The 12308-nt window shown below is 37.9% G+C and overlaps 1 protein-coding gene across 11 annotated transcripts in view; it reads right to left on the reverse strand.

Moving 5' to 3' along the window:
- The window catches only part of LOC145978267 (unconventional myosin-XV-like), a 536876-nt gene that overhangs the window by 312750 nt on the left and 211818 nt on the right, over window positions 1-12308 (reverse strand). For all 11 annotated transcript variants that reach the window (XM_083110775.1, XM_083110774.1, XM_083110769.1 and 8 more), the window contains 3 exons: window positions 5614-5723; window positions 4518-4793; window positions 457-634 (listed from right to left, as the gene is read on the reverse strand). In XM_083110775.1, coding sequence (XP_082966901.1) covers window positions 457-634; window positions 4518-4793; window positions 5614-5723 — 564 coding nt within the window. The remainder of the gene's footprint in view (window positions 1-456; window positions 635-4517; window positions 4794-5613; window positions 5724-12308) is intronic.

Consider the following 12308-nt stretch of genomic DNA (forward strand, 5'->3'; position numbering starts at 1 on the left):
CCAGAGCCATTTTATGCGGGGACAAGGCTGGAAAAATTCCAACCTTATATCACCCACTCTGGGAACCCAGGCCTTCGAAGAGCAGTCAGACCACTGCGGCTCTATGATGAAGACGAATGATGATTAAATTAAAACAACGAAAGGGAAACACACACAATCAACCAACAAGGGTCTATTCTCCCTTGTGTGACAACTGCAGGAAAAGCATACTTTGAGTTTGAAGTTAATTTCTTTCCACAATATTATTACATTACCCAAATACTGTGTGGTTTTACATTTTCAATAAAATTCAAGATCTCACGATTTTATGTTAAGAGGACTGTAGGCAATTTGATAGTTGTATTAATATTAAGATTGTAATAAGAAATCCTAGCATATCTTTAATAGAAAAATAAGGGTGAAATGGAATTTTATCTATTTCTGTGAATAGTGTGTTAATACATGATAAACACATACCTGATTTAAGTAGAAATATTTCTCTGCCGAGAGCAACCCATATTTCTCCTTCTGTTCATTGGGCAATCCTTTGAGCATTTCATAGAACACATGATAGTTCCTCTCTTCAGGAGCTTGTGTCACTATCCGAGATTTTTCGAGAAGGTATTCTGTGATCTTGGCACCAATTATAACACCACTGGAAGAAAAAAAGATTGCGAGTTAGTGCTCCAATGATTACGTTTCCTTCAGTGAAATACTATTATCATTATCATGTGGAGTATGAGAGTGTGATGTGATAATTGTGACTGGTGGGAAATAGGGACATCTACAATTTATTTTTTACATGAGTGAAAGTAGTGCATTTCCCTCCAAAACACTGATTCAGTATGAAGTTATAATGTGACTCAATGGTGGCAGGTGGCTCTCAATTAGGTGAAGGGCTGGTAGGAAGAAAATTGCGTAATATTATGGTTGCCAGACGTCCCGTATATATGGGATTGTTCCCTTTTTTTAAAAGAAATGCCCCGGTATCCCGGAAAACGTTCTCGGGACACCCATTTGTCCCATATTTAGCTAAAGAAATAACGAATTCAAATTTCAAAATAATTTTATACAACAAGAAATTAATAACAATTTATAACTAACTGTTCAGTGGACCAAAGAACGAAATCAGCTGGACTTAACAACAGTGGAAAGCATATTGCAAGTTCTAGTGAATGAGAACAAGTAATGTTCTAAATTTTATAGTAATGCATTGGAAAATAAGGTCCTCTTAAAGGACGCCAAGAGTTCCCTCAAATATTAATATATTTTGTCAAAATGTTAAAAATTAAGGATTAACAATGGTTTCAACAGCAATTGATTTTGTAATGTTTAAAAATGTTATAAAAATAAATTTAACTATATCCATGTCTATATAATCTGTATGTCCCATTTTTATATAGAAAATTAGATCAATAGTTACACAATTAGAAAATGTGGTTTCTAACAAAACACACTTAAAATGTAATAATTTAGTCAAATTTAGTGTGTTTTGTTAGAGAACAAATTTCCAAATAAGAACGTGCAACTATTGATCTAATTTTCTGTTATCCCATTTTTTCTACTAGCCCTTCACCTAATTCAGAGCCACCAGCCGCCATTGCTGTGACAAATTACATGTGTGCAATATTAAATTTTAAACTAACATTCATTTTCCAGCATTCTTAAGTGCATTGTTTGACATGCAATAATAAAACATAGTAGTGTTCCTTGGTTATTGAATTTAGATTCACTGATGACTGTTTACAAAAATCTTCAAAACATTTTTAAATGCTCATATTGTACAATATTGGACATGGGAGTGAAAACAAACCCTAAGTAACAGCTATGATTATTCTATGTTCACAATTTATAAATTAAATGCTTCATATTAGCAATGATTATGAAATGACAAGCATGTCTGAATGTGAGTTCACACAGGTGTTAACCAGAGTTAACAAAAAAAAAGACATATTTTCGCATCACGACTGCAATTTGGTAAAAGTCGGGACCGGGATTAAAAAAGAATGGACCATCCCGACTAAAGCCCCTATCACACGGAACTGGATTTCTAGTTGGAAAGCCCTAGTTGGCGATGAACTGACTTTCTGGGTAGTAATCATGGCCGCCTGGCTGACTGCTTGACTGTTTTGGAGGAATAGGACATGTTCTAATTGCTACTAACTTCTTCGACTAGATTCTGTGGAACAGCCAATCAGAGCAAAGTTTGGCCATGTGAAGATATTCTGTGAGTTTGTAAAGTAGCCTTTTTTTGTCTGTGGCTTCCGAGTGCATACAACACGAAAGGCATGTTTACAATTGAAAAAGCGAAAATATTCTTCCATACGTGTATAGTAAACGTTGTAAAGTATGTATTTTATCAGCGCCGTTCTTCTCTACCTAAAACCATTTAATGCGATGCGATATTCCTCTCGGTTGGATAGTTATCGTATTTTAAAAGTGTGAAGTGATACGTTGTTTACATCTCGCGCGGCCGCCATTATGGGAACGAAAGACTATCGACAAGTACGGTATAACAAGTACCGTGTGAGGCGAAAACTAGCAAATGGGTAGCCAGTCCAGCGTCAACTAGAGTATTCCAACTAGAAATCCAGTTCCGTGTGATAGGGGCTTTAATCAGTACATCTGGTAGCCTTGCATCAATTGTTATAGCCAGGGTTGTTAAATAAAGGTCCAGGAATTTTAAATAAATTCAATTCCGGTCCAGGAGAGAAAATCAGCAAGCGTAAATGGGTTCTGGACCGTAAAGAACCTTTTTATTTGTAAAGTATTTCAATTCGGTCCAGGAACCCTTTTTTTTTTTTCAGATCAATTTAAATTCGGTCCAGGAACCTTTTCTTCTGGCTCAATTTAAATACGGTCCAGGAACTGTTTTTCCATATCAATTTAAATTCGGTCTAGGAACCTTTTTTCAATGAAACAATACGCAACTTGGACCGAATTTAAATTGTGCTAGAAAAAAGGTCCCGGTCCTGCAGCGGAATTCAACAGAACCCATTAGAATTTATGGGTACCTGGATCTTTTAACAACCCTGGTTATAACATTTAAATTAGCAAATATGGCAGACTGCAGACTTCTGCCTGCCACTCGCCACAAACAACCCATCGTCAAAAAAATCGTGTTATTTTTTCTAGGTTTTTATAGTTACACATTTAAACAGTTTATATAGTTCGAGGAGGCACGCCTCCCTTAGCCATTTGTGTACGGACCTGATTGTGGTATAAAATATGCAAATCGGATAGTTGGTTAAATCCTGATAAGGGCAGTGCTCGAAGTGATGGCAAAATTTTTCCAGCTGTCTTATTGCCACCATGTTAACCACTAGGAGCATCACCCCCAGTTAACTCTAAACCTCGATCAAACATAACTCAAGCTAAAGTTTTCCACTTCAAGGGTTGGATAAGAATGTACAGTCACAGGCATTTTAGGTTGTAACAACCCCCACTGACTTCAATGGCATCATTACAAGCCACATGTATCCGAAACTGTACTAAAAATCACAAAGACAAGATTTGCAATCTTCCGCCGTCGGCGGCTTTGTGCTTCCAGCGAAACGATGACGTAACTAGTCAGATCACGCACACCCTAACAATATAGGTGTGGCAGCTATGAAGGGAAGGTTGCCTATATTAAGGGGTCGTTACAGATACAGTCTACCGAAAGTGCTCGTGGAAATCAATCTTGCTCGCGTATAGATCTGGATTTATTCGTTTCGTGTTACCCATTAGAAAAACGATTCTATTAGATACAGCTGTACACACAAATAATAAATAATCGCAGTAATAGTTCTTAAGAACCTGCCTCGGAGAGTAACGATAAAAAATTTCATGTTGGGAAAATAAATTCTCTTAAAAAGTTATCCATAATTTATCTAATTTAATGTGGGGTTATTACAAGAACAGCGCAAATGATGGAGGATACAATACTGACGAGAAAAAGCAAACTGTCCTCGCCCCCCCCCCCCACACCTCCAGTTTTGGCACCCAAGAGCTCCTACTGTGTGCGCGTGTGTGTGTGTGCGTTTCACATAGGCCAGTACGCAGAAACTGCGCTTTTTCGTTTCATAATGTCGAAATCATCAGCAGGTTATGATTTCTAAAGTTTTAATCACCGTGTACGTAAGACGTAATCATATGATTATAATTACTATTATTATTCATGTTATTCGATTATCTTGAAACTTAATGGTATCGCTCTGACGGTTAAACTCTCGTTAAGCTGTAATTTTTATGTGCAAAATCAAGCAGTACTGGAACCTATATAGAAACGTTATGAAACCCAATTTACTTAGGGCTTCTTCCTTAGTTTTGCAAGAGGGGAGGAAGGGGGGGGCAAAGGCGATATTGCCGTTACTGTTCAGAAGAATGAGGGTAAAGGTTAACTACGTCATCAAGGTTTAGATGGATGTTGTATCCCCGCCCCCAAACATTGACCCTCCGTAAACATTATCTAGAACGAAGGGTGCAAGCAAGTATCCACATTACATCTGAAAGCTCTACGAGATATTCACAATCATAATTAGTTTCGTCCTACTCACTCTTTGAAATGAACTTCCAAGTACTTCCCAAAACGAGACGAGTTATCGTTCCGCACAGTTTTGGCGTTTCCGAAGCTCTCAAGAAGAGGCGACGCTTCCAGAATTTGTTCCGTGATGAGGTTTGAAGGGGACTTGTTCACTGCTGCCAGGTACTGCATCACAAGTTTTGTACTTTCAGTCTTGCCGGCGCCACTCTCGCCAGAGATGACTACAACCTGGTTTTCGTTGTCTTTGCTCATTTTGTTGTAGGCGGAAGATCCGATTGCAAATAAATGTCTGAAAAGAAACAAAGAGTACAGTTTAGTACAGTTTACGGTAGACGTACCCTGAAAAAGCGAAATCACCAATAAATCTGTCCATTTAAGATTTTAAACACGATACTCGAAGATTTGTCAAGAAGGAAATTAGAAAGACAATCATGTCAGACTGCTGTAGTTGGCAATTGTGATATAAACATTTATTAAGCTATTATCCTATCTTTTTACATCAACTTACATTGAATAGATGAGGAAATAACTATGTCCTGTCAGAGACAAACTGTGTATTTTTAAGAAATTTAATGAAATAACATACACTTTATTCTTGTAGGATATATCTGCTAGTAATTACTGTTTACTTCTGTGCCGAATGCTATTTTTTTCAAAATATGGTGTTCTTTCTGTAAACCTCTGATTTCTTTTTACCCATAGTAATACCAGGTTGACTTTATACGGTAATTACATCAAGCTGGCACAATATGTATTGTTAAACAATGTACGCAATGACATTACAGACAGAATAAATCATATCAGCATTAGTTTATATGCATATGTACATAACACTACACATAACTTTAGAAAAACTTTCACAGGTTATTTAAAGCAATTTTATATCTTCGTAAATATTGGATGTGTTGTTGTTCTGTATAGTATCGAAGTTTATGGGGTGTTCTAACGACTGAGAAAATGTAATATGCATCACAAAAATGTTTATAGCTTCGCGCGAAGTAAACATACCAGTTATGATTGTTCAGCAACTGTTGAGCAATAGTGCAAATTAGCAGCAGTGCCACAATGTGAATTGTACATGAAGTACAAATCTTAAACTTGATACTTACGGAGGTAATGTTCCTAAGATTTGACCTTCATACTTCTTTACCATATCCAGCCCATATATATCAAACATCTTATATGGGTTGACTGCCACCAGGATGCTCCCGGTATACGTCTGTAAAGGAAAGGAAAAACTGATTACAGCATTGTGCTCTCAGAAAGGTTTGCTTACTTAACTTTTAGCTAGGTGCCTAAAAAGAAAAGAAGTTACTGGGAATTCAAAATGTACAATCACCGGCAAAGAAATGGGACACCAAGATTCTGAAATCTGAAATACTCGCGTTATGTGTGTTGCCTAACTGTAAGGCGCTGGTAGAAGCTGCCATTGAAAATTTGCTTCTAAAATCCACTTACGCCGTATAATTAGGCAACCCACATAACGCCTTGCTAGGAAAGGTTTAACCAAGAAGTCCCTTCTACAAAGCACAAAAATTGTTTCTTCGAGATCTAATAATTATTCCAGAGAATAACAAGACGATTGCTGTTTAGCCATTTGGGGTCGAGCTTCCCTCTACGGGGGTAGCAACACGGTTTGGAAGAAAATATGTAGGTAGGGGTAATAAATTTCATGTAAGTGACAACATACTCGTACAAAATGAGCAATTCAACTCGCATTTGTTTTTTCAAAAAAACTATGTTTTCAGTTTACAACAATTATTACACAAACACACACACACACATTCTTATATATATCTCTTATTACAGTTTCCACATGATAAAATATCCAAATTATTATTAGGTATTGATATAGCTTTTAAACGATTAGGAACATTTGAGAACCGTGTGTCCTTATTAGTCATATCTTGGTGGATCATAAGATTTATCATCTGAATTGTGCTAAAAATAAGTAGCCCAATGACTTGGACATCACAAAGAATAATATGCTGGGCCTAATCATTCCACTGTGCCCCACCGAAAATTGAGTTCTGGTCTCCCCGATGGCGTAATGATAATGACGACGCATTGTAACCAAAGGTTCTCGGGTTCGATCCCGGTGCAGACACATTCGGATGCCACTTTAAACTGTAGCTCCACTCTCTTATTACAGTTTCCACATGATAAAAATCCAAATTATTATTAGGTATTAATATAGCTTTTAAACGATTAGGAACATTTGAGAACCGTGTGTTTTTATTAGTCATATCTTGGTGGATCATAAGATTTATCATATTATATATCAACATATATATGTTCTTTTCATTCTTGTGAAAAATAAGTGCATAGTGAACTAAATACATTTTGCAAAAAAACTCAGAAAGATGACTAAAATCGACTAACAGTTGATAGGGTCAGAAAAAAAGAAGAATCCACTCTCGATTACACTATCTGAGCATATAAATGGACTTGAAACAAGTGACGATCTTACGATCACTTTAACACAAGATTTGCAATCTCCAGTGAAAGGTGCGATGAGGAAATTACTATAATATACCGTTCGTCCCTACAAAAATAGCTAGGCTAGCGGTCTTTCGAAGCATAAAAACCCACTACTAAAAACTCGCCTTGATGGATGTGAACCAAAGAAAAAGTGGTCCGGTTCCAGATTCGTCTGCACGAGTAAAAAAAAAATATATACGTTGTGGCCTTTCTCGCACGTATCGGTACGCTAGATGTGATAATGGTATAAGGGGGAAAAAGAGAACGTCGATCCAGTGATCCGAACGCCATCTCGTGCCTGGCAGCAAAAGGGACCCTAGCGTCGTTACCCATCTGTATGCAGCTACAAAACCCCGAGTCAGTGACCTTGGCTATGTAATATGAATGCAACGCCAAACCCGGAAGACACATTTCAGGACGAAGCAAAAAAAAACGTTACATGTCTCATTTTAATGAAGGTCTGTCCTTCTGTCCGTCCAGAATTCTCTCGTGGGAGTGGAGATGATGGCATCTTTTTAAACTTGTCGCCTGCTAGGTTCAACAAGTTTTAGATTTCGTCTTCGGGAAGTGGTTGTTTAATTCTAGACCTCATTATATGTTCAGGGCTCGAAAGTTGACGAAAAGAAATATTTTATGGAACGTCAAGTCTATGATAAATGCAATAATAGTGCTATAGCCTTCGGTTAGAATCAGAAAATGTCTTCTTCTTCTTCTTTTCTTTACCTTTTCCGGGTTGTTGGCTATTTTTACATGTTATTGAAATTTCTAATTTCTTCCAGTTTTCCTTCGTGGTTATTTTGTGCATTTCTCTCAACGAAAGAAGCCAAGAACAAGGATCGAGACCAGTGACGAATTCAGGGGAAGTGGCCCGAAGGGGAAAGTCCCCCCTGAAAATTTCAGTAAGCTGACAGAGAAGTCGGACAATAACTAAGATATTTGACAACCATGTTCAATTTCGCTTTCTTTCATTCACTTTAATTTAACATAGAACGTATTCTCTCTGTTTTTTCGTAGTAATAAGTACTGATGGGAGTCCCCTTTTATAATTAAAGTAAAAAAATAATGAACGAATTTAAACTATCGTTCGTTTTGTTGACTGCTAAATTAAGAAGATGGATCAGAATGCGCTTCAAGCTCGTTTAAAGGTGTTAAATGATGAGGGGGCCGAGGAACCCACAGAAAGTTTCATTCTTAAAATCACAATTACTTTGTTTAATTTAATTACATATCAGAAGTAAGAGCCAATTTTAAAATATTAGTATTGTTTTATTGGTATTATAATTTGATGCCTACGACATTCCTTCCCCCCGGGAAGTTTGACCCCCCCCCCCCCTTTCCGGAGGCAAGTGGCTGGATACAACACTGATCGAGACACGAACGGGGATAGAGTCCAGACTGAAATCTACTCTTCGAGAATCTCGTCTCGTTCCAGACTTCAGTAAATATGAAAACAGGTTACTTGCGTTTTGGTAAGATAATCTAATCAGGACTGGACCTACATTTTAAAGCGGGATTCAAATGCCATGTGCCTACACCAGGAATCGAGTCTGTGATCCCTTGATTGCAATGCGAGATATACCGTTGTGTTCACGTCATTGTTTAAGCAAGTATTAATACGAGACAAGACAAAACTATGCCAAGTCTGATCTGGGCACCATCCTCAATACCAAGGCTATACAGTACATGCCGGGAACACCTCATTTGTCCTTGTCTGGATCTGAAACAATGTAAATTCTGTTACCGGTTGCATGATAAGACACGCTTGGCAACGATCGTGGAATCCTGAAGTCCTTGACTGATAAGTCGAAGACCTGGAAAAAGAAAAAGAAGCAGCGTTGTTTTCTTCGAAGAAATTTCGGTTGGAGTTCGCGATTTCTTTCCACACTTGCCCAACAATGTGTTAGCACAGATGTCCAGTGTAGCGTAGAGTTTGCTTCGACTCTCAAGAGGTTTTATGGACTGAAACAAATTTTAAAAACTCTTCCCTGCCAATGCAGGGGCGCTGTACGCAGCATTTCCGCGTCGGTCTTCAAGTTAACGGACCAACGAGTGCTGGAAAGTTTTAATCTCCATCTGATAACTTCCATTAAACTTCAGCTTCGCCACAAGAGGTCTCTGCACGTCAGGTAAAGTAACGCAAGAAACGAGTTACAATTTGTCCTGTTGTGTTGCTCAAGGTGGAATTTCTACAGGTCCAGGAGTTCGACGAACATGTTTGGATGGCATCACGTAGTGGAAGCCCTTGATTTTCTGAAGAATAATTGTATTGTATTTAATGGTTTTGTGCAATTTCCTACACATGCGTTACGCAAAAATATCCTTGGAAGGCTTTAATTGAAGAAAAGGACTCAAGAACAGCCGTTTTGTGCAAATTTGTGAGGATTAAGATGGATTAAAAGTAATGGCTCTTGGTCATACCTAAGTCTGTGTGTTGAACTCTCCTCCAGATGGCAGGTCCATCAATTTAATGAATAATAATAATTAAATATCTAAAGAGCATATACTTTAAATAGAAGTGATATCAATTTCTTAGATATTCACTAAGTAGTCTTACACTAAATAGCACGGCTGAAGGTAAAATATTAGTTTGGTTCATGTTATATTAATGAGGTTAAACATGATTATCTGGTTGGTTCCTGTAATAATCCACCGAAAAATGAAGCTGTTTGGAACGATTCGGTAGGTGGCTCTAGTCAACGTCTCATACCCAGAATTTTCATGTGTATACTAGACAGGGAATCTGATATCTCAATTTCTTCTTTACAAGGTTTCGTATGTAAGCGGAGAGGGGTTTGAAGGAATTTGGCCCCTAAGGTGTGTTTTCATCTAACGCACCATGTTTGACTAGAATGAGCACTAACATTATTGAACACAAAAAGCCTGTGTTTGAATAAATGACCGTAGAGTGAAATGCATAAATTTATCCAGGCAAATTGTCTATCACCAAGTTCATTCACGTTGTTTTACCAGTGCGACATTCAAGAATTGAAACACAACGCTAACGAAACGTTTGACATCTGTTCTAGCAATAACATAATTCTATTCCTTAAAAACATGGAGGAAGTGAGAGATTAATAAAAATATTGATTCATAATTTGCCTGGAAATATTCATGAATCCAATTTTGCAAATATTGATTCTGAAATGTGATTAAAAATTTTCACAAACATTAAAAAGTAGTTTTGCAGAAGTATATATTTTTAAAATTCACACAGAGGAATTCTTTATCCTGGAAACAAAAGCGTTACGTTACTTTAATAATTTATACAGCTACATATACTGTGAAATTAATATTGCCAACCTCATACCAAAATTTCGATACACCTGTAAGACTCGTACTAAATACTTGCGTAGCAGTTGAGAATATTTTTATTGTTGTGGTTATTTAAGGTTCCCGTCTGGAGGAGTTAATTTTCTTATTGCTTAACATGGGATGTTTTAAAACATTAATATAATCATTTTCAAAGACATAGCAATGCATGGCCAGATGAAATATGTTCTTAATACTTTAGGGGTCCTCATTATTCGATATTATTTTGAACAAAAAAAAATGCGAAAATGTCGGCGATATTTTCCTCGGTGTTTCCCAAAGACAACATTCAAGTCTGTAACATGAATTATCTTAAAATAAATTAAGAATATATATGAACTGTGTGAATAGGAACGACATAGAATTAACATCCAATTCTCACTGCATGGGAAATGAATTTACACAATGATTACAACAGAAATGCACAACAAAATGTATTATCGAATGGCTTGCACATCAAAAGATAAATAAGCCCAACAAATCTCTGTCTTTCAGAGTTTATTAAATTCCACAACACGAATTGATTGTTTACTTCTTTCGTTTACTCTGTCTTTCCCATTAATTGGCATTGTTCAATTGTATCTACTTCAACATGCACGGGGCGAGAGTATGTGCGATTGTTGATCAAATATGTTTTTGCTTGTGCATACGAAAGTAGAACGAATAACGTGCCTGCAGGTACTCGTGCATACTTTCACGAGATTCCTGTTAAACTCATATCGGTGGTTGCTGTATCCAGCATACTTTATAAATGACCGACATCAATAGTTTTGCTGCGTGGAATAATTCCATGAAGAAATAAAAACATGTCGGGTTGTACCCAGCATGCGGTGTCATTTCGTGAGGGTCTACTCATTTCATCGGACAACAGCTGTTTTTAAATCATGATGTATTACTTATTACGTCGCAGTCATCTCCAACAACAGAAAGGTTTTGTGCATAATTCAAGTGCTTAAATGGTTCAATTCTATTGTACAGTCCGTTATTCAAAATTGCCACGGACAAGAACATGACAGCTAAACAAGCGCGGGTCGAAATCCTGAACTGTGTTCACGATATTACATGCACACACTATCGTAATCCTTGCGTGCTGGCAGAAATGTGTAGTCCAGTGACCCAGAAACAGTGTTTCTTTCTGTCCACGTTCACAGTCAGCTTCCTCTATGTTGCGAGACGCCAAAACTACAGATTTGACATGCAGTGTGTAATTTGTTACTTCCACTCCCTGCATGTAAAGACGAGACTTCTTTCTTTCGGCAAACCACCAAGTTCGGGAGTTGAGATTTGGATTTTTGACTTCCGGATGAAAGATTTTGTCATGATCGGCCGATGTGCTTCGTGGAATGACTAAGTTAATGGATATTTTGGAGAGGATAGAAGACAGGGGTGCCCAATGAGAGAGATAATCAGGGGAGCCCGCAGAAGGGGGCCAGAGGGAGCACTTGCCCCCGAGATATCCGGCAAGACTCATATAATTCAAATTTTGAAATTGTAGCGTGAAAACACGGACGAGGGGTGCCGTGAAAGTCAGCCTGTGCAAATTATCCTAATGCTGGGTAATACGGGGAAAAAGCACCACTCCACCTTTCCCCAACTTTAAGCACTGCTATCACAGTGCAGACCGCGCCATCAAAATTAAGGGGGTCCTTCCTTATAATAATATAAAATTAAACACGTATGTATTTTTCTACAATACGAGGGTGAATCAAATATGAACGAGCCTTGTGCGGAAAAACAAAATTTATTGAAGGAAACAGAGACATTGCCACATCCTATTTTCCTACATAGTCTCCGCCCTTAGTGATACATTTTTCCCAACGTTGTGGTAGGTTCTTGATGCCGTTCTCGTAGAATGAAGCTGGGCGGGTAGCCAACCAGTTGCGCACAAAGGTTTCCACCTGATCGTTGGTCGCAAATCGCTCGCCCCCAAGTGCTTCTTTGAGGGGTCCGAACAGGTGAAAATCACATGGTGAAAGGTCTGGGCTGTACGGTGGATGCGGAAGCGGTTCCCAGT

The sequence above is a fragment of the Lepisma saccharinum genome, chromosome 24 (genome assembly GCF_977018435.1).
Source record: "Lepisma saccharinum chromosome 24, izLepSacc3.1, whole genome shotgun sequence".
Classification (NCBI taxonomy): domain Eukaryota; kingdom Metazoa; phylum Arthropoda; class Insecta; order Zygentoma; family Lepismatidae; genus Lepisma; species Lepisma saccharinum.